Source organism: Metopolophium dirhodum, chromosome 1, assembly GCF_019925205.1.
Source record: "Metopolophium dirhodum isolate CAU chromosome 1, ASM1992520v1, whole genome shotgun sequence".
Classification (NCBI taxonomy): domain Eukaryota; kingdom Metazoa; phylum Arthropoda; class Insecta; order Hemiptera; family Aphididae; genus Metopolophium; species Metopolophium dirhodum.
In genome coordinates, this window is record NC_083560.1 from 41,633,715 (window position 1) to 41,657,467 (window position 23,753).

The following is a 23,753-nucleotide window of genomic DNA, read 5'->3' on the forward strand; positions in this document are numbered from 1 at the left end:
TACAGACATACAGTACATATTACCCAAAAAAGTATAATAAAAGTAGCTTACTCTCTTCCGTCGACTTATCCATCAGTCGAGTTATTTAGCCACACCAACTATCTATCTATAAATTGTACATTAAACAAATTCTCATAAGATCCATACAAAGGCTCATACTCAATGATAAAGTAATAATAGATAGGAGAACAGGAAAGTATAATATAAAATCATGTAGTGCAACATTAACCAGTTCAAGAAGTTCTCCCAATTACACGGTAAAGACTATAATCAACAATTTGGGAAATTACGTGAAGAGTCTAAAACAAAATACTATTATTATATATTAGTATTGTAATTTGCATTTATTTATAGGAACTCCGTACCTATACCAGATACAAGCTTAGCTCAGTTGGTATACGTATAATCAGATCTCAAGAGGACACCACACCCGCATGTGTTGTCTCAGTCTTACAAACACGTAACATATCAAATTTACGCTCAGGAATTCAAGTTTTATGCCATTAGCTTAAAAATTAAAGTGAATCGACCTATTATGAAACGTGTCACTTGTGATAAGAACATTATCTGTGTTTTGTGCGTAGTTTTTCTACGATAATTCAATTTTTAAGTGAGTTAAAAGCATTTATAATTTATATTTACTATACACACTATAACTCACTTAAAAACTGAATTAGCGTAAAAAAACTTCCAACATAACATAGATAATATTGTTACCATCAAGTTTTATAATAGGTCGATTCACTGTAATTTTTAAGCTAACTGCATAAAACTTGAATTCCTGAGCGTAAATTTGATATGTTACGTGTTTGTAAGACTTAGACTTTAGACAACACATTCGGGTGTGGCACTGTGGCGTCATCTTAATATTATTATTGTTATTATTGTATTATAATATTACGCTGAAGTACGCTTAAATAAATAAATAATAATAATAATCGATATACATACATCGACGTAATCGTATATAATTCGATGTATGTACTCACTACTACTCACTGTTTAAACTTTAAATTTAATTAATTCAATGATCTGACCATTATTTTTATTACATTTTTATAATATATGTTTGAATACATGTATTTAAATCAAATCACCAAATTGTGTTTACGTTAAACAATATACGTTATTAAATGTAAATTATAAAATTCAGTTTATGTAAAAAAAAAATGGCTGTGCATATCATTGATTTAATTTTATGCTTGTAATGGTTACACAATTTGTGTGCTTAGGTAATTAAATTTTGAATGACCATTACAGGCTACTCATAGGTCAGTGGCGTATTTAGGTTTTTAGGGATATGATTTTATCCAGTAGCTCCGCTTTTAAAGCTAGAGGCCTTAAGTTAGGACTCCGAAAAATTGTGCATATTATATAATACAGCCTATGGAATTGTTCCCCTTGATCCTCCCTTTCCCCGCAAATACGCCACTGACATAGGTTGTTGGTTTAATTAAATATTTAACCACCAATATAGGCTATACTCATAGCAACTAATTTTCACGGTTTGTGTGCTTAGTTAAATAATAAAAATACATACTAACGTGGTAGATGAACAATTCTATACCTACAGTAGTAGGTATATTATAGCGCATTACATTAGTGCGAAATTTGTGTGCTTAATTAAATATTGAATGACCCATATGGGCTACCTACTCACTAACTTACCTATATCAACACTATATATATATATAATAACACCGTCGATGAACAGTTTAGTACCTACATTGTATATTACACATTACATATAGTTGACCAGAGCTTAATTAATATAGACATCATGAATAAAGGACAAAACAATAAATGTACAATAATTAAATGCAATATTTATTGAATAAAAAACAGTAGGTTGGTATATGTCAGTATTAAATTCAAGTTGTGCGTCGAAACGCAGACCGACCGAAACTTTGTGAACGCGATTTTTGAAGTGCTCAAACCGAATTCGCGTACAAATCACATAACCACGGGAAATAAACTAAACGAATAGAGCACAGAAGACGATTGAAGAAAAGACGAAAAGAGATAATAGCGACCGACGGATGGTGTCGAATGTCGATTTCGAAGGCTACGGACCGATTTTGCGTACACACCGTACATCGGCGGCTTCGAAAACAAACGAATAACGCGAATAGAGGAGTGACAGCGATGGGTAAATGTCGAAAACTCGAAAAACGGCGTAAAAAGGCGTAAACTTTTCCGAATAATGATAATAATGATGATAAGAATAATAAGAACCGATAACGACAAATGAGAGATAATCGGCGGCCTCCCATAGATAATATAAGATAGATCTTATATTATCTATGCAGCCTCCGCGATTAGGCGCGCGGCCATAGACATCATAGACAATTATATATAGTCATACTATAATAGACATAATACTATTCTATTATGTCTATGGACGCGCCGAGGAGTTTTGATAATGGAACGATTTTTTGCTCCAATATTCCCGAAAGCGAACGATGCACCGTTTTGTAAATTAATAAAATTGTCCAAGTGTTTCAGATTAATTAAAAAAAAAAAAATGTTAAAACATTTTGGAAGAAACCGTATATTGTGTTTATGTAAACGTTATTATGTCAGGTAACATAAACTTTCTTTAAATATAATATAATATATGAACATAATACTATATGCTACGACACTACTATAATACTATTGTCCTGTACCATAATAGGTGCCCCGTTTTTTTTAGACTGCACTAAATAACATGTAAAAACCTAATTTTGTTTTAAAATTTTCTAATATTTTACACTTAATAATTTTGTTTTTTTAAGTTCATCATTGCAGTCTAAAATTTGACATATTTAAATATCAAAATTATAATAGAAAATGTGTTCCTAATTGATATTGTGGATGTTTTTGTTATTATTAGATTAGTAGAAGTGGGTCGGTTAAATACACAAAAGCCGAATGAAAAATATGACACTGGTCAGTTGTTTTTTCACCAGATATTTGGATACAGAGGGGTGATATTGTTTCCGTGGTTAGTCAGACTATACGACCGTGATGTCATCAAAGCAGACAAGTAATACATATTATAATATATACCTAGATTTTGCATTTACCAACAATTTTATGACTAGCTACTAGGCTACTTTAGTATAACACAATAAAAGCTAAAACAAACTCAAACTTTTTAATTTTTTGATATATTTTAGTGCAGTGGGAAAAGTTGTTAAAGAAAAGACACACATGTATTATCAAACTTTAATAGATGAAAGGGATTATCCATTTATTGTAATTTAATTTAAAATACTTATCCAAATTAGCATTAACAGTTTATTATTTTTATAATATTTTTTAGAGGGCACAAACAGAACCTATTACTTTTCTTGGAAATCAGGACACCAGTCATAGCTTGTATGTAATACTGGGTCTAGATTATGTAGCTCAGGAAGATATACTTCCATACACAGCAACTGAAAAACAACCGTTAAAACATAAGTTTTTTGATAAATTCATCAATTATAATCGTAATAAAGGTAAATGATTATTACGGTATTATTGTTAATATGGGTAAATTTATTTCATGAACTTGAAATATTGTTTGTACTGGAAACTTACATACATAGATTACATTACTTTACACTTACATTACTTAGATTGTAAAGTTAATCTTTCCCTCCATTAATGATTTTAAAATACAATTAAAGCTTGTTTTTTTAATTTATACAACATAAACTAAACAATATTGCTTCAATGTAGATCCACCATTTAGGGCACAGGGAACATTGCGATCATGGCAAAAAAAAAATCACCCTTGGCTGGAGTTGTCGGGTGTTTATAAAGAAACTACAGAAAATGTTAGGATCACAGTTATGCCATTCTTCATGGGTTATAAAGAATCTCAAACTCTGTACTGGGTAAGTTGTATGTGGAAGCTTTTAATCATATGCATTATTTAGTAATAATCAGTTGATTAATTTTTGTTTAGTGGAGATATTGTATACGATTAGAAAATGTAGGTGAACAAAGCGTTCAACTGAGAGAAAAACATTGGAGAATATTTAGTTTATCTGGAACATTAGAGACAATATGTGGAAGAGGAGTAGTGGGCCAAGAACCTATACTCTCGAAAAAATCACCAGCATTTCAATACAGTAGTTATGTCAGCTTAGAAACTCCTATTGGACACATGTGGTTAGTTGTTTATTTAAACTTAAAAATTTTATAATATATTGTATGCATAAGTGACAGCAAAACTACTTAGGTATATCATCTCTTTTTAAGGTTCTTACTGATTTGATAACACATATTGTTTATCTTATTTAAAAACTATTTCAATTCCAAATACTCAATAATCAAAATTACAATAGAAATAGTTGAATTATTATGAGTTAGATGATAGGGATAAATTCCAGCAGTGATTGTTATTTTATATTTTTATGCTGTTGTTTTTCCCAATTATAAATACATTCTGTTTAATAACTTTTTAAATTTCCAATATTATTATTTTCCAATGCCATAATATTACTCATCGCTATACATATTAACAAAAATAACAATTTAACTAATACAATTAATTAATAACTCACAGTAAGAGCACTTAATATTGTTATACATATAATAAACAATAATAGCATCATTAAGCCACATCTACACATTTATAATCTATAAACCACGGTGTAAAGAATAAGACTTGAATTGAGCTTAATCTTAATTAATATTATTATATTTTTTTTTTTTTTTTTTATGGGGAGTTGGAAAATTCTTAACAACTTTTTTTCCACATACCCTAACTAAGCCACTAAATAGACAATGGAATTCATATTAAGAATTATGATTTATTTAATTTATTTTGTTATTTTTAGGGGAACATTTCAAATGGAACGGGAAGATGGACATTTATTTTACTGTCTAATACCTCCAATTTCTTTAGAGAGCAAATCATATTCATAAAATAATAAATAATAATCATATGGTAAGGCTACATGTGCCACTGTATAAGAACAATTTTAAATAATTATCGTTATAGTATTTATTGAAATAAATTTTGTTTAAAAATCTGATTAGACGATGATTAAAACGGTATATAATAGGTGATCCATTCTTAAGCCACTGATGACTATTTCATCTTCCCTGTGTGGACAATCGTACTGATGATCGCATACCCATTGCTGAACAATCTATAATAGTTATTCAAACATTTAAAAAATAAACAAATTATATAAATATTTGTAAAAATAATTTGTTTTTATATACATAAATATATAAATTTTTTTTATTATAAATTTTGTAAGCTTTGTGATAATAATTTCATTATTTTAAACTGTTACATTTGTTAAATATAATGTTAATTACCTAATCTGGTTTTTGTACTATATTTATATGTATAAAATATTATTTTGTTCAATTAAAATATTTATGGATCATTGAACATGTATAAAAATGTAAAATGCATACTCATTACACAAACAATGTTCTTCATTAAACCAAATTTTTTTAGTTTCTTTGGTTCTATGACAAAGAAAAGATTAATTACTATTAAAGTAATACATTTAGTATTATGTACCTAATTATTTTAATACTTGTGCTGTAAGTAAAAATATATTAACTAATTTATTTGTTGAAGTCAAATACATGGGGCATGTTTTATTTTTTACTTGGTCAATTTAAACAATATCTATTGACTGTTGATTATATATCTATCATCCTATTAGATTCTAAATGGGGAATAAATGCATTGATTTTACAATGATGTGGTTTTTTGTTTGTCATCAATCATCACCTTTGAGTCAGTAAAAATGCTTCAATTTTTTACTACATCATAGTATCTGCCATCTGGAAAGTGAATTTAGTTGGTACTTTGGGGGTCGCAAAAAAAAATAAAAAATTTTCAAAAACGTTGTGAAAAAATTAAAAAAAACCGAGAACTTTTAGCAAACCTTATGCATACCTAAAATGTATCAAGATTGTATTTCGGCCTGATTGTAATTTTTCTGCACCTGACAAAAATAATCTTTATTTTTATAAAAAAAAATTGAAATGATGTCCCTGCTATAGTTACATAAAAAAATATATTAACAGTTATCTTTAATAGATGCTTTTAATTTTAAATTTGGAAAAAATTTGATATTTACAATTTTAGGTATTTCATTGTTACTCAAAAGTATTATTTATGTGTACTTAGAGAGCTGTACCCACTTTCTCACCTTTTTTAACTCTATTTTTTATAATTAACTTACAATGCAAAATTTAAAAACACCAACATATTTAATTTTTGATTTACGATACCTATGATTTGTATATAACTGTCAAAATATACAATTAATATTAGTATTCAAATTATGTAAACACACGTGCTAATTGTGTTATTGTATAGCAGGGATGGCAAATAGGATTTTTTCTACGTGCCAATTTATGACATAATTCAAAAAAAAATTTCAGCCGTGCCATAATTATTTTTATTAACACAGTAATATACAAATACAAAATATAAATGAAAAATTAATGATGTAGAAAATTATGTAAAAATGGAAATAATGTAAAAAAAATATTAAATTATTATTGTTAGAAATCTTTTGCTTCATATTGGTTGAAAGGTTTTTTATATCTGGTTGATATGATGTTGATTGCAAGGCAATACATGCTGCCGAATTTTCCTCCGTTAATCTGTTCCTAGCCTTTGAATGTGTATGATTTAATACCAAAAAGAGACTTTCGCAAACATATGTTGAAAAAAAAATTGTTAACAATGAAATTGCCAATTTTTTGACAGAAGCAAAATTTTCTGGAATATTATGTTGTCAACACCGCAATTAGTTTCTTCGTTATGTATTCGATGACGTTCCAATTCTTCGATACGCTCTCGCATATTCACAAATTTATTTGTCCAAATTGGATTAGTTTGCAAATCGATTAACTGCATTTCTAAATTTTACTAAATACTATTAAATAAAAAAAAGATAAGATAACAATACGTCGTTGTGAAATATATATTATTAATATAAATATATATGGACAAATGAAAGTTTTTCGAGTGCCATCGAAAATCTCACGTGTGCCAAGTTTGGTACGCGTGCCACTTATTTGCCATCCCTGTTGTATAGTATTTGGCGTCAGCTCAGGCCCTCTGCCGCACCCGCACAAAGACGGTCGCCACCACCTGTCGATGCACACGCGTATAGCATCTGTCAGCTGCTCGGTCGTGGCAAGCACCGTAGGCGCAATATAAAACGTCATCGTTACACGTTTGTAAATTATAATATTATGTTTTTGCCGTCGTGTACCTAATCATATTCCTTTATATCCTCTACAAATAAGACTCGGATCCAGGTGTACCTAACGAGGGTATCACCATTGTTGTCTGGCGATGCGCCTGTACCTTCCTTATTCCTGCTTGATGGTTAATATGACAGGGTTTTAACACATTTTAACCACACCTGTCTTAAGACTGTCCTAATAGTGGGCGGTTCTATTTTCCTCCAAATTATTTTCGACTAAAGATATATCAATTTTCCTCTTATATTTTTGTTGTAGTATTACGTTCGTTTTAAAAAGATAGAGTAAAGCTAGGATCATATTTGCGCTTATCTGTTGATGATTACATTCTGGTATCGGCTATCTATATCAGCTATCCATTAAGCCTAATAAAGATACGTACATATAACATACATTTCTTTAAACAGGTATTCACCTGTTGCTGAAATGTTGAATAACTATAAAAAAATATAATATTATAATCAATTTTTTTTTTTGCTATAAATTATTTGTATTAACTGTTTTATTATTTTATTTATTATTTATTGGAAGAAAATGGAAAGTGGAGGAAAATGGTCAAGAATTATTTTTTATTTTTTTGGAGGAAAATGGATACGGCCCTAATAGTCTGTGTGAAGTGGGAAATTATTTGTGTTATAAAAAACAAAAGCCGTTTAGGAATGGACCCTTTTGTAAAACGGAAACCGTTAAGGATAAACGGTAACCGAATGCGCTGATTACGTTATTGTTGTCTGGGGCTATACATACAGAGCTACTGCAGGTTGCCTTGCAGTAACAGGCTGCCACCACCTTTTCATTAACACGCTGTCAGACCGTAAGTACGCAATTAAATGTCATCGTTAAACGTTTATAAATATTATAATATTATGCGTTTGTTGTCGTGTAATTTGTTCCTTTTTATTCGTTAAAAATAAGACCCGTGTTAAGGTGACATTGTTGTCTGGCCTGTACCCACCTTATTTGACTCGAGCTTAATGGTTATAGTATGGCGCGATTTTATCGATTTTTCTGTTTTAATATTAATTCCGTCGGCTATCGATTCCACTAGATATATTTTATTTATGTTGATTCTACCGACCATTTATTAAACAATAACCGATGTATTATAATGTTTATAATTAGCAGTATAGGCACACGTAGTTTACAATGATAGTAGATCAGTGGTGGTCAAACCAGGGGGGGGGGATGAATGCGATAGATCCCCCCCATGACATTTTTCCCAACAGTCATAATTTATACATAATAACTATGAGTATATTATGTATATTGTATGATATATTAAATCTTGTTCTAATTTTTTTTTTTAATAACATACCTAATGATCAACTGGCATTTCCACAGAATATGTCTTTATATTTTTTAAGATTCTGAACGGAGTGATGAATGCATTGATTTTCAGTGATGTGTGTTTTTTTTGTGTCTATCATCACGTTTTAGGGTAGTAAAAGTGTTTCAATTTTCAACTACAGGTGTGATTTCAGGAATAGGCGTAAACTAGAGGGGGCAACAGCCCCCCTCAAAAAAATTAACAGGGCAATGCCCTCTTGATATTTTGTAAATTAATTTGAAAAATATTATCAAAGAGGCATATTAGATTTATATGAATTGTTTTTCAAGAAAACTGAAAAATAAAATATTTTTAAAAAATTAACTATAGAAAAAAAATGAATTGATTAATCAAAATGTATTTATTTATCGCCATTTGCCATATGCAATATGCCATCGTAATACATATAATAATTATGATAATGAGTAAAAACAAAACCAACTGCAGCCAGCCATGTTCCGAAAAAATCATTAAGGTTTGGTAAAATCTTAGTTCATATACAATGGATGGAGCCACAGCGTATTATATTGTTGCCGATATTAGCGACGTGTCTCCGAATTAGGTGATCGATATGCACACGCGCGATGCAACTCTTTGCATAATTATCCATAAGTTACTATCACTGAATTATTCCAAATTATAGTTCGTGGATAAATATATTATTATATAGTAATTATATTATATTATTATAGTAATAAATTATTATATTATTATAGTAGGCATTATACTATTTTTTCAATATAATATTATATTTAAACATAGTATGCTGATTTGATAATAAATTATTTGTGGATAAATATGCAAGAAAATATGTAAAATATAGAAGTGCAGAATGTTTTTATTAAATAAACCATCATCTTATCAAGCTTTTTCCATAATGTAATTTAATTTTACATACTACAATAAAGATTTAACTTAGATAATAATATTATTATGTTATGCTTTCCAGTTTCCACTGATTAAGTATAGGTATTTAGTCTCCAAATATCTTTAAGTATACAGTATATTGACATAAAATAATGTTTGCCCCCCCCCCCCCCCCATAAAAATTGCCCAAGTTACGCCCATAGTTTCAGGGAACAACGTGAATATAATTGGTACTTCGGGGAGCCAAAAGTAAAAATTTCAGTAGTTTTCAAATGCGCCAGGAAAAACAAAAATAAAAATTAGGGAAAAACGTGAATTTTTACGCAAAACCAGTTTACGACAAAATTGATTTTTTTATTTTGCTGTTTCTCAAAAACTAAAAAATGTAGATACTTGAAATTTTTACCAAATGTTTTTATTGGCGTCACCTATACATGATATAACTTTCGAAAGATTTTGAGGTTTTTTGAGCTATCTATGGACACTTGAAATTTTCGATTTTTCTTAGTTTCTTTTTTTTTGAAATGTCGATAGAATAAATTTGGCTGACCAAACAATTTTGAAAATTGAATACAAAGTTTTTCATAAATTGTACATATTTCCATTACAAAAAATCGTAAGTCGTAAGTTACAATTTTTTTTATAAGCATAGAAAGTAATACTGAACAAACTAGCAAAATAAAAATAAAAATAGATTTAATTATTTTATAATCATATTGTAATTAATTCTTTATAAATACTGTTTGTATTTACCATAATTGATATTCCTAATTGATAAAATTGATATTTGGCGTTAGTATAAATATATATATATATATATATAGGTATCATAAAATTACATTTTATTTAAATGTTAAAAATTCAACTACATCCCCCTCCATGGCAAAATCATTTGACCGCCACTGTAGTAGATGTATTTTAGATTCTGAGCGGAGCAAGGCGGTGAAACACGATTGAGCACGGTCCCTATTTTGAAACAACCCGATTGAGCACGATCCATATTTTTTAACAACCCGATTGAGCACAGTCAAATGAATGCAACGTTGCCAATTTTTCTGTCCGACTACAACCAGCTAGGCTACACTCGTATTTTGAAATACTAGTACCTATATATAAAGCCGGTGGGAATATTTGTCAATCTTTGTGCTTTACTAGTCGTATGGGAGGTATTTAACATAGAATGGTGATTATTTTCAATCGTGGTTTCCCATCTTTTGAAAGCGGCACGAGTATAATCGATAAATAATATACGAGTCGTGTAGGAAATTAGGATCGACATAATCGTCGAAATAGGTACACTCATGCATTGTCGATTACGCCAATTAAGATTATCTGTACGACTGTAAGATTGGATATTATTTGTTATCTATATAATATATAGTCATATAGAAGTGGGCTTTTGTATTGCCAAAATATAAGTAACTTAGACTCAATACTATCAGGCGTTAGTGGTTAGTGGTCGTTCGTCGTTAAGCGTTAGTACGTTACACAGTTTTATTTTAGATAACTTTTTTTATATACGTAGAACGCGATGGACAATAGTGAAATAAAAGTTATTTTATCCGAGAGAGGAAAAGAATTAGCCAATGTTGGTACTTTTAAGTACAGATTTATTGGATCGATTAAAAAAGGCGAGTTATTAAAATGGCGATGCACAAAAAATAATTGTACAGCTATGATTTATTCTGGACCAGATAAAAATATCGTTATTAAATCAAGTGGACAACATAAACATAAAGGAAATTCACCTAATAAATAAGAAAGGCAAGTATTACGTGAAAATTGTAAAAGACGTGCTGAAGAGTCACTATCAACTCAACCTTTAAAGTTGATTAGAAGTGAACTTTTAAATAAACAATCTTCAATTGTTCATAAAGATTTAAAAACGGTTCGTAAAGCTATGTACGATAGACGACGAAAAGTACTTCCCAAATTGCCTAAGTCACCGGAAGACGTTTTTTTACAGTTGAATTTAATGAAAACTCAAGATGATTTTAAGTTTCGTGGACAACCATTCATACATATTCCCGAAGACAATAGTTTTGTATGCATTACTTCTGATTTCAACCTACTATTTATGATTAAGCATGATTGTATTGATTTTTTCGCCGATGGTACATTTAATTACGCACCCAAATATTTTAAACAACTATTCATGGATATAAAAATGGCTATTATTTGCCGTTGGTTTATTTTTTTTTATTTAAAAAATCAAAAGATACATATAAAAAAATGTGGATATTCCTACAAAACTTATGTGTTGAATATACAGGAAGTCAGTTCATATTAAAAAAATTACACGTTGACTTTGAAAAGGCAGCCCACCAAGCCGCGTATGAAGTTTTTGAAAATGTACAATTAATAGCTTGTCGATTTCATTTAGGACAATCATGGTGGCGAAAAGTAAGTTCAAAATAATTTCAAATCAAAGAATTATACATTCTTAATTATTATTATAGATAAACAGCGATTCTATTCTCAGAATAGCCTATAAAAAAGAAAACGACGAACTAGGAAATTGGCTTAAGAGTTTTTTTGGGTTAGCTTTTTTACCTAATCATGAAGTAGCCGATGCATTCGTCGAACTCATGAGTGTCTGCCCAAATGATAAAGTCTGCTCAGAATTTAGCGATTATGTTTTCAATAATTATATAGATGATGAATCTCCATTTCCCCCAAATATATGGGCTAAACAACCTATGTTTGATCCAAGGTAGATCATCCAAAATCTAATTATATTAAATATAAAAAAAATGTTAATTTAATTTCTATGAAATGTTTTTTTTAGGACAACCAACGCTGTTGAAAGTTTTCATAGAACTTACAATTCACAATTTTATAAGTCTCACCCACACATACACTTGGTAATTATGGTTTTACAAGAAACGCAAGCTGAAACGATGACAAAAATTCGGTCAATTGAAACCGACAGTTATAAAAGTATGAGTTTTATTGAAATGCAAAAAATTAATGCAACTATAATGGCTTACGATGAATATTTAAGAAATAAATGTTCTAAAGATTTACTAAAATATTTATTAAAAGTGGGAAACAAGTATTTAGGGATACCACTTTAAAACGTTGACACATAATACAAATATTCAAATCAAATATATAAATTAACTTTAAGACTAATCTGTATAGGATATGAATTATATTATATATTTATAAAACAAATGAACTTTAATATTGTTTATTATATTATGTAATTATTATGTTATTATTAACTTTAAGACTAATCTGTATTGGACATAAACTATGTATATTGTATATATTTGTAAAATAATTTCATTTTATATTTTTATACACTAATTAATAGCTTGATGATTATTATAAAATAATTCCTGTAAATATTTCAATTTTTTTAAATTTTTATTTTGATGTGTGGAACGGCAACATTGTACTTATTTCTATGCTCAATCGTGTTATATTTTGGATTTCTATTGTTTAATTGTATCTATGCTCAATTGGGTAATGAAAAAGGTAAACTGTGCTCAATCGGGTTCCAGCCGAGCAAGGAAGCTAGTGGTTTTACAATGGTGTTTATTTTGTTTTATTTTTTTATCTTGTATACACAATTTCTACCAGAAGTGTTTTAATTTCAACATATAGTACCTTATCTTTTAACAAATTGGATCTAGATGGTACTTTAGAGGGGTCATTTTCTCAATAGTTAGAGAAACATCGACTTACATATTTTTTTTTAAATTCAAATAATCGTCAAAACTTTTCGTCCAAAAATTTCAAAATACCTACGTATAATGTATATCTAAACTTCAAATTATTTAACAAAATGTATTACCATATTATATACCCTCCCACTGGCAACGCCACTGATAATATATAATATATACCTACTTAATATGCCATTGTTTATATATCATAAAATAACAATAACATATAAAATATGGAAATGAAAGCCTTTTGCAATTTTTGTTTTATTATTATTTAAGTACCTAAGTGATTTACAAACATTCAGCGGATTCGATAGACAGTCGTCGGAATCGACATTTAAAAAAGTTCGTCGGAGTCGATAGCCGGCGGAATCAACACGTAAAAAAGATGAGTGGAGTTGATACACGGCGCGATCGATAGACTTCTAACAGGTCGAAAAGGTAATTTCGGTGATATTTTTTTACGCCCTTGGGCATTCACCACCGAGCAGCCGACAGCTGCTATACGTGTGCACGTGTAAGGGTGGCTATTGTCACATTATTATTATTATTACTATTATTATTATGTAACGACCGTGTAACGTAATATTGGGGTAAATAATCGTGTCGGCGTCGATCGTCACAAAAGGGTCTCTTTATTGTTGTTATTTTTATTGTTATATTTTTTTTTTGTAAGTCGATATAATCGTCATATTATTATGATATCAAAGACATAATTATACGCAACATTAAACCTATAATAATATATATTATTATATGATTTATAGGAGTTATGGGTAACTATTAGCGATGTGCTGAATTGATACATTTTTATTTGCGCAGCAGGTTAGACCCACCGCATCTACCCGAATATTATAGACGTCTGTTTTATTGAAAATACCGGACAAATTAACATTTGGCGGTGACATTCAATGACAGTAAACGATGCTGAATAACTCCGAATGGATAGGTATTCAAACCGAGAAATTGTTCATATTTAAATGAACAAACGCTGAATATAAAGATTCGCTTATTTTTTGTGTCTAGGTAGACATTTCAAAAATATTTCCTTTTCATAACTAACATTTGACAATTTAATACAATGGTTTCTAAGTATTATCGTAACTTTAATGCAAAAAAAAAAAAACAGTTAACCGGAAAGCGATGCGATTACCGACGGAGAACATTTAATATTTATTTATATTATTTTTACATTTTTATGATTTTTGGTATTTTTCTTAGACGTATAATTAGGTTCTAATTCAAAACTGAAAATTCCACTCTTCTTGAAATATTTCAATGAAATTATGAAAAATATTTTCTCTTCTTTTAAACGTGTTTGGCTATAATAGATGATTAGGAATAATATATTGATTAGACACTTAGAAATAAAGAGAAACATATTATTTTTGTTGATTTATTATTTCATATTTGTATATTCTACCTATATATAGTGCTGATAAATATTCCTAGCATTATTTTGAGAGTAAAAACATTTTTTTCATGAGTTTTAAAATATTGTTGTCCGCCAGTGATCCAAAAGATAATGGTTTAAAATAAAGTTGAAGTCAATTTCAACCAGTAAATGAAATAATAGTGTATATATTCAGTAATTATTAGGTATACAAAATTCGTATATGTGTGTGTATCTGACTGAGTGATGTGATTATGTGAAGGTGCCCTAGACTCTTTTATTTAATACTTAGATCATAATATTATGTATATTGTAAAAGGTCACGATTCACGACTGTTATAAGAGTGGTTTATATCTATATACATTGTGAATATAATTATAATATAGTATAATATGCATTCGCAGAGCAACAACAATATGTTATGATGTTGAGTTGGTTTATGAGTTGGTAACTTAAGAGTTAAAAGGCAATGTTTAAATTTGTTATATTATAGATTTGCTAAACAACTTATACATTATAGGTAAATATGTTACATATTTTCTTTGTTTCATACAACAAACAAACTTTTAAAAACGTTCACTTGGAATTTGACGACTATAAACTGTTAGATAAAATAAAAATTTATTTTTATTTTTCATGGAAATGAAATATTTCATGCAATATTTCAAGAAAAAAATCATTGTATAAGAAAAACGATTCTGAGCGAAAACGGTCAGTCAGCCTATGATATTAACAAGTATATTTGATGGTATTATTGTAGATAAAGTAATTTATATATAAGCTATTTACGTGGAGTCTTGTTTTCAATTTTCAATCCTTAGCTATAAAAATTGAACATTTTATACATTTTTAACTAAAAAATAATTATTAAATTATAAATTTGATAAATTTTGTCAACATTTGAACTTTAAATGCTTATAAAAAAAAATTGTGCATATCTATTTTTATTATTATTCAAGTGCTATTAGAACGATATATCAGGAGCCTTCTATTAAATTTTCAAGCTTTTTAACTAACAAACAAAATGTTAATGATATTTATAGAAAAATAAACTAAAAAAATGGAAACTGAAAATGTCTGTAAACAGCTCAAAATAAGTCAAAATATTTGGAAAATGTTATATTCTATAGAACATTTTATGTACTTACGGTCATTTGTTTAAGAATTGAACCAAAAACCTAATACGATTTTCTCGAAAACAGATTTTGCGTAAAAATCCCCGTTTTTCCTTAATTTTTCTTTTGTTTTTCACTTCGTTTTTGAAAACTACTGGTAAATGTTTACTTTTGACCCCTCCAAGGTACCAGGTATATTCACTTTCCTATCAGAAAAGTTACTGTTCAAGAAAATCCAAGCATTTTTACTGTCCTAAAATGTGATGACTGACACAAAAATAAAAAATAAAAACAAAACACACATCATTATAAAATCAATACATTCATCGCTTCGCTCAGAACCTAAAATAAAATACTTGATAAATTAAATATAATAATATACACCTCAAGTACTCAACAACTCAATGCTAATTAATTATTTATTTGTAATTAAAAATAAAATAACATAGTTACGCAGTGTTAAATCTTATAATTTTAAACGGTGATTAAATATATAGCGACTTTATTTAATATTCTTAATTTTAATACTACCAGAAATGTCTTTTTCTATATATATCACAGAAGCATTTGAAAATCTATCTTGATGCATAGATGTGCGTACCAATTTTTTTTATCTTCCTCATAGCTGAAAAAGACCCCTTATTTTCCCCTTTAGGGGTTGAATTTCCAAAAATCCTTTCTTAACGGACACATACAACATAATAGCTATCTGTATGCCAAATTTCAGCCCGATCCATCCAATGGTTTGAGCTGTGCGTTGATAAATCAATCAGTCAGTTTACTGTTCTATATAATATACAGATGACATCTCCGTAAATTACATATTCTAAAAATACTAATAGGCAATAATAATATTTATACCTGTGTTACTTCTATGCTAGGTTATCAGACTCATAGAACAATACTATACTCAATCTGTTATGCAACACGATTATAAAGAACTTATATAAAGTTCTTTATAATAGTGTATACAACGATGTAACGGACTCAGAACTTTATGCGCTGAAAAACAATGAAATATGCGCATACGTATGCACTAAAAAATCGCAAATATGCATATATTATTTTATAAAAAATATATATTTTAAAGTATAATTACAAAAAAAAAATATTTTATTTATATTGGTTTTTTAATGATTTGGAGTTGTTATACTAAATCTATTCCCAGAATCTAATTTAAAAAAAAATCGAATTTATCGAATACAGTGAATATAATATAATGTTAGGTATTAATTAGTATTCATCCAACATATTTACAACATCACACATTTTTTCATATTATTTACAATAATAAAGTACTGCATTGATGCAGGTACCCCAAAGAGCTATGATTGGTTCTAGAAGTAAAGGATCTCCGGTGCGTAATTTTTGAAAATTTTTATACGCGATGGTCCTTTTTTAAATATTTTTTCTACGTTGGATACGGTTTTAAGAACAGCACCAAACTGATTTCGTACTTCCTCCGAAACCCTACGGAGGCCATGAGCAGCACATGTACCATTTTAGAGTAGAATGCGTTCAAATAGATTTCCCACACTTTATCATATACGGTACTATTTATTTGTAAATCATTTAATTTACAATATTCAATTATTAAAAATTTGTTTATTTTTGTTGATTTCTAAAACGTTTTGACATAAAATGCATTTATATACTCAAAATCTTAAAATATGCAAAATCATATAAATGTAGTAAAATATGCAAAAATATGCAACATAAATTGTTGTATTTCAATAGTATGGTTCATGAAACAAATCAGATTTGAAATATGCATCTTCCTGAGAAAGAAGCAAATGCATAAAGTTCCGAGCCCTGCAGTTATCACTTATTAGACAACATACGTAGGTACACTGATTATCAACTTGGCTAAAAAATCCCATATTTAATTTTTTTTTTAATTCAATAATTTTTTTATTAGTTGGAATAAAGAATGAATAAATTTAAAAACGTAGGGGGGCTTAAGTAAAACTAAAGGGGGCTAAGCCCCTTTTAGACCCCCCCCCCCCACCAAATTGCGCCTATGAGTTAAACACTATAAATGTTAAAATTCTAAGTGAAACCAGGCATCTATATTTGATGTTGATTGATGCTGTGTTTTTGGTAAAATTTCTGATTCACAATAACTTTATTATGGTGTATCGAATAATATGGGTACCTATGTATATTAAATATATGCACAGAATACAGTTAACAGATAAATTATAGCTATAAAACTGTGTTTTGTATTCAAGTATATACATGCTTACAGAGAAGTTTAATCCCTAAGTGATAATTAACTATAAAATAAAATCCCACACAGCATTTGAATAAATATTTTATTACAATTGTAAATTAAGTATTTAAAATTGATACAAGTATACAATATTGAATATATAATCTTTTTATGTTGTAACCAAAATATTTGTCAATGATTAGGTACTAAATATTTGAATAGGTAAATACATTTAATTGTGCAAATTATGCTTATAAAAAAAATTGTAGGGAAGAGTATTTCAGTCTTGGTCTATGATTATTGGTTAGTAAGTTAGATTGAACAATTTAACATTTTCCCGTGCGAACATTTCGTATTACCGTTAAATACTTAAATCTGACATAAAATTCTAAAATAAACGACTAAAATTAGATTTCGAACAATAATAATTTTGTAAGTAGTAAATACCATTTTTATAACAATAATGTAAATATAAAGTTAATAGTAAATATAAAGTAGTTATCCGATTTAAAAGAAATATTTAATTTTAAACAGCATCAATCAGTACAATTTAACTGTTATTCATTTTATCTACAATCCAGTCGACAAAATATGACACCCTAGTATATACACCTGGATATTCTGGATCACCGCAGTTAAGTCCGGCGGACACAAGACCCACCAAATAATATTGACTACCACTTGGCCACATCAACGGACTTCCAGAATCTCCCTAGAAATACAATCAAAATTATAAATAAATTAAATTGTCACAATACACATTATAAAGATTTTAATCCGCACATGACAAGCGTCTTTTCCGTCCGATCCAGCGCATATTGTCCTATCGTCGATAATGATTTTTTTGCTGTTATAATATGCTCGTTTACATTCTGCATTATCTATCACGGGTACTTGAATTTCCATTAAGACAGAAGACAACGGTCCATCTAAATAATAGTTATAATATTATTACATCCAAATTTATATTATAATATATTTAAAATAATATGACGTAGGTTGATACTCTTTATGTAAGGTATTGGTTGACTTACTAAGTGATTTGGAACCCCATCCAGCAACAAACGGTGCAGAGTCTAATAACTTGTTTGATCTATGATGCGATAAGACTGGCAAACAGATGGGTTGAATGAACTCTGTATAAAAAAAGAGTTAAGTGCAATACACACGGGAGCAGATAATATTATGTGCAATTTATGTATATGTCTGGTATATGTTTTTGCATATTTTGGATGAAATGCATATTATTGCATATATTGAATAAAATGAATATTATTGTACATTTTGATTATAAGAATGCGAAAAATAAATGTTTTATAGTAAATTTTATAATACTTGGTTATTTGTCAAACATAAATTTTATTTTTATAAATACAATCCTATGGTACAATAGGTATGCGATAAAAGATTAAATAATTTGACATTCACTTTCGAAAATTTGACAAAATAGGTGATCGTAGCATGTAACACTCGTAGTGAATGTGAATTATTTTAAAATAAAATTATTTTTTTTCTCAATTATATTATATTAAGGCACCCGACGCCGATGCCATTTTGTCCTCAAAAATATATTCTGCGGGAATAATGATACCACCTTATAGAATCAACCAAATTTCATAATTTTTTATTAAATTGCTAGAGAGAAATATTCTACAGCCCGCATCGATCTCTGTTTTTCAATATTTCATTCTCAAACTTTATAATATGTCTAAAAAAATACAAGATAAAAAGCATTTTTTTTACAAATTTTTTAATACAATTATTTGAAATAAAATACAAAATCAGAGATTGGTGTGGGCTGTAGGAAGTCTTCTTCTTTCAGATAAAAAAAAGTCATCAGAATCCGACAATTCTACAAAGCTTGAGCGTTATTCCCGTAAAGTCGTTTTTTTCGATATAATACACCCTATCAACTCCCCCCCCCCCTAAATAGGTATCAGTTAGTGTAAAAGTCTTATAATTGAAGTGGCAACTAAAATATAAAATTTAATTTTCAAATTTTATAGAATTGTAAAAAATTTGAAAAACTGGTAACGTGACCCTAAAGACGAACAGCTAAACACTGATGTATTTCAACAAAACAATATTTTTTTTGTAGCTATATTTTTGTATTTATCTTATAAAAATTTAAATGCATATTTTTGCATATTTTGGTAAATAAAATGCATATTTTACCGTTTTTTATTGCATACAAATCCTAGCCCTGCTAATGACTATAAATACTCTATATTTATTTGATATTCTTTAACAAGAATAATAACGATAATAATAATAATAAAACCAATAAGAGGTTTTTGCAAGTGTACAACAATATTTTACGACATTTATCTAGCATTAAATGAGTTTATTGAAATGTGTAGGCTCTTTGAAGTTACCCTATAATATTATGTGATAAATTTCAAATACCTATCAGCGATATCGGTAGGATTACTTTAAGGTATACAGGACACGGGACGAAATCTCATCAGTTGATGACAAAAGTTTCTTAGAATTTAAGTCAAATTTGACTCATTGCGATGGGTGATTATCGACGGTGGATAGTTTTTGTACTATTCATTAATTAGGATTGATATATAGATAGGTACATATATGGACCATGATTCTGATTTAATCAAACTGTGAAAGCCAGTAGCGCAACTACGGTGGTTACCTTTCCATTTAAAGACCACTACCAGACGAAATATTGAACACATTCGCTTCTATCGATAGACTTCTATCAATAACACTTTAAATTTTAATATTATAAAATATTTACTATAAAAAGATGTGTCAACATTTTTTCTCTAATAGTTGGTAGGTATGATTGTGATATAAGGACTGGGTTTTAATGGAAAAGTATTTTTTTTACAATTTACCGAGAATTAATTTGATTCGAAATGTTGACGTTTTGTTATGTGTAAAATCTATAGTAAAATGTTGTATTTCATATTTTTGCATACTTGGATAAAAATGTCTATCAATTGCATATTTCTATATAATTGCAAACATAAACGTTGCATTTTTTGTAAATAGTTGATGAATTTTTTTTATTTTTAGCTCTGATTCACAAAATGTGTTTATTTTTTAAAAATGATTATTGTTTTTTTTAATTAATATTATATCGTTTCAAGTCACCAAAAATGTTGGGGGTTTATATTTGATATAATAATAATTGTTCTTGTTGTTTTGGTGTTGACACTCGTCATCAGAAAAAATAGTATTAATATTCTAAAAATAGACAATTTTCATGGGAATATGTTTTTTTTATGAAATATTTTCACTATAAAAGGTACAAATTACCTACACTACCTACTTAATATAATTTTAAGCTGAAAATTACTATCGGTCATTTAAATACGTCTACACATTGCCCTCTAAATCTGGCCTACACATTATATAAGACGTATACAATAAAATGTCACTATAATATTGTAGTCGTGTTACTAAGAAATATATTATATCGATGACAACATATTAGTTAAGATTAAAAAATACTTACCATTGAATGTAACACTTTTTTCTAATTTTAATAATGCAATATCATTGATGTATGATTGTTGTTCGTTATATTGTTCATGTACCATGATATGTGAAATTGAAATATCTATTGGTTCAGACCCATCATTTACATTAGAATCTAAGTTCAAATCACCTAAACGTACAGTAACCCTGAAAAACTCAACAATTTGAATCTACGATATTTGATAGGTTTAGGTAAGTAAATATAAAATATATAACATAATAAAATGTCTTAATATTAAACAAATATTGAAATTTAATGTTATTTGATAAACAATCATTAAACAACATTAATTTGACAGTAACTAAAAAAAAAAAATAAAAATGTTTTATATTAGTTTGAATTAATACCGTGTCCAAGATATTATAAATAAACTTAATTTCAAGAAATTCGGTTATAAGACAAACTGGTGTTTCAAAAACACTGCACTGGTGTGTATCAGAGATATGTTTTGGCAAAACTGTTGTGTAAAAACTGACACCGCAAGAAAATCCACAAAATAATCCGGTGTATAAAAAATGACATAATATTTAAAACTCCTATAAGTTCGGATAACGCGCGTAGAACGGTGTCAATAGGTTCGTGGTATAAATAGCTTAAAATCAGTATAAATATTTTGTGAATTTTACTCTGTACGGAAAATAATAATACACCTAAACAGTGAATATTTCGTATGGGGAGAGTCACACACACGGTACACCTTTCACAGAACTGACGCTGTCCGAAGCAGTAACAAGTACCTACCGCCGACGCTCATTGCTATCAATCGTCATTTAGGGACACCTATAGGTATACAGCTCAGGCGTAGCCATTTTCGACTAAATCAAAGGGTTTAATATTTACTTTCTAGTTTCTGTAACAAATGTCGAAAACTATTAAAAGACAATGGAAGGGTACGATCTTGGTCGAAAGGGGTCTCGCCCAAGGCCCAACAGCGTGACTTAGTCGATTCTCACACCTTATATCCGTTAACGGGCCCGGTAGGAACAAAAAATGTAATGTTTTGTTTACAACACATTTTGATATAATGATAATATATTAATATGCTTATATCAATGAATAGATTAACCTATGGTTTACAATAATATTAATACATTGTTATATTAAATGTAGGTTGATCGTTGATATACCATGGATGTTAACATAAATATATAGTCATAAAACGAGTAGGTATACTTTATGAACAAAAGGGTCATAATTAGATATTCTAGCATTTCAAAGACTAGAGAAAAAAATTAAGTATCCCCCCCCCCCCCCACACACACACTAACAAAAAAAACATTTTTCTAGCTACGGCACTGCTAAGGGGTAAGCACGGATCGGCAACAAAGGCCGTGATTTGTGTCGTTCTAAACTCTGGTCATAATATAATCGATTAGTTTCAATAATATGCACATAATATTCTTGACTTAAAATTGAGTTTAAAAAAATAATGACATACGATAATCATTAGGTAGATAATATGTAAAATATTGTAAATAAAAAGAAAGAATTTTAAACTAATTTTTGGATTTTAATGAACATATTAATATTATGATATGTACCTATACTTACAATATTTGTTTTGAAGAATTGACGGCGCAGTGGGCAGCTGTTAATACGTATCTGTCTGATATCAAGGCCCCACCACACATCCACATATAATATAGACTTAACCAACCCAATTTTATTTTTGTAAATCTGTACCCAAGGGCTACTACCCAGGGCCAAGCACCTACAAATAAGGAAAAATCAATAATTGTAATTATACTTGAATAAAACTATATATATGTACAGGTGATGTAAAGTTAAAAAAAAATAATCACGCAAACAAATTACAATTTAATTTTTTTTAAACATTTACCTAATTCACTTGGCATTCCTCCAAGAATTCGAACGTCACTAGTATTAGTCCGACCACAAGTTTTTTGTGAAGGCAATTTAATCGACGAAACTGTTTCGTAGACTGTTGACCCTGATGAATAATTTTTTGAGATAAACCAAAAAATAAAATATACAATTATAGGTACCTAATAAATAACAACATTATGAAGTTGAAAAAAAAACTAACCATTATTATTGGATTGTGCAGATAATACAGTCTGGAACACGAAGACCATGCAAATAATAAATATTGTTTTGTCCATATTAAATTTAGAAGACGTATAGGTACCTAAGTAAAAAAATATAAAACAGAATTGCAAAAACTTAATAATAATAATATACGAAAAATGATTCTGAGCGAAGTCGGTTTGTCAGCCTAGGATATTTGATATTATATGTATTTTTTATTATTAATACCATAGCCGGTAAGTTGAATTAATATTATTTGCATATTAATATATTTGTATATATTCATCAAATAATATACTTTAGAAGTTTCATTTTTTTTTAATTACAAGGAAATAACTAAAATCCATATTCTTGGACTTTGGTTATTTAATACGTTTTAAACTATTTGT

The 23,753-nt window shown here is 28.7% G+C and overlaps 1 protein-coding gene and 1 pseudogene across 1 annotated transcript; one reads left to right on the forward strand and one right to left on the reverse strand.

The window, feature by feature from the left end:
- The first annotated feature begins 2,391 nt into the window (after nt 1–2,391).
- Nucleotides 2,392–13,879, forward strand: LOC132938766 (polymerase delta-interacting protein 2-like; annotated as a pseudogene).
- Nucleotides 13,880–18,363: 4,484 nt separating this feature from the next.
- On the reverse strand, nt 18,364–23,276 carry LOC132938777 (venom protease-like; the record flags this gene model as incomplete). Its single annotated transcript, XM_061005794.1, has 6 exons — nt 18,364–18,525; nt 18,597–18,742; nt 18,848–18,949; nt 21,292–21,461; nt 22,867–23,026; nt 23,156–23,276. Coding segments are annotated over 6 exons (861 nt in total), but the record flags the coding sequence as incomplete, so codon positions are not given.
- Between the last annotated feature and the right edge of the window lie 477 nt (nt 23,277–23,753).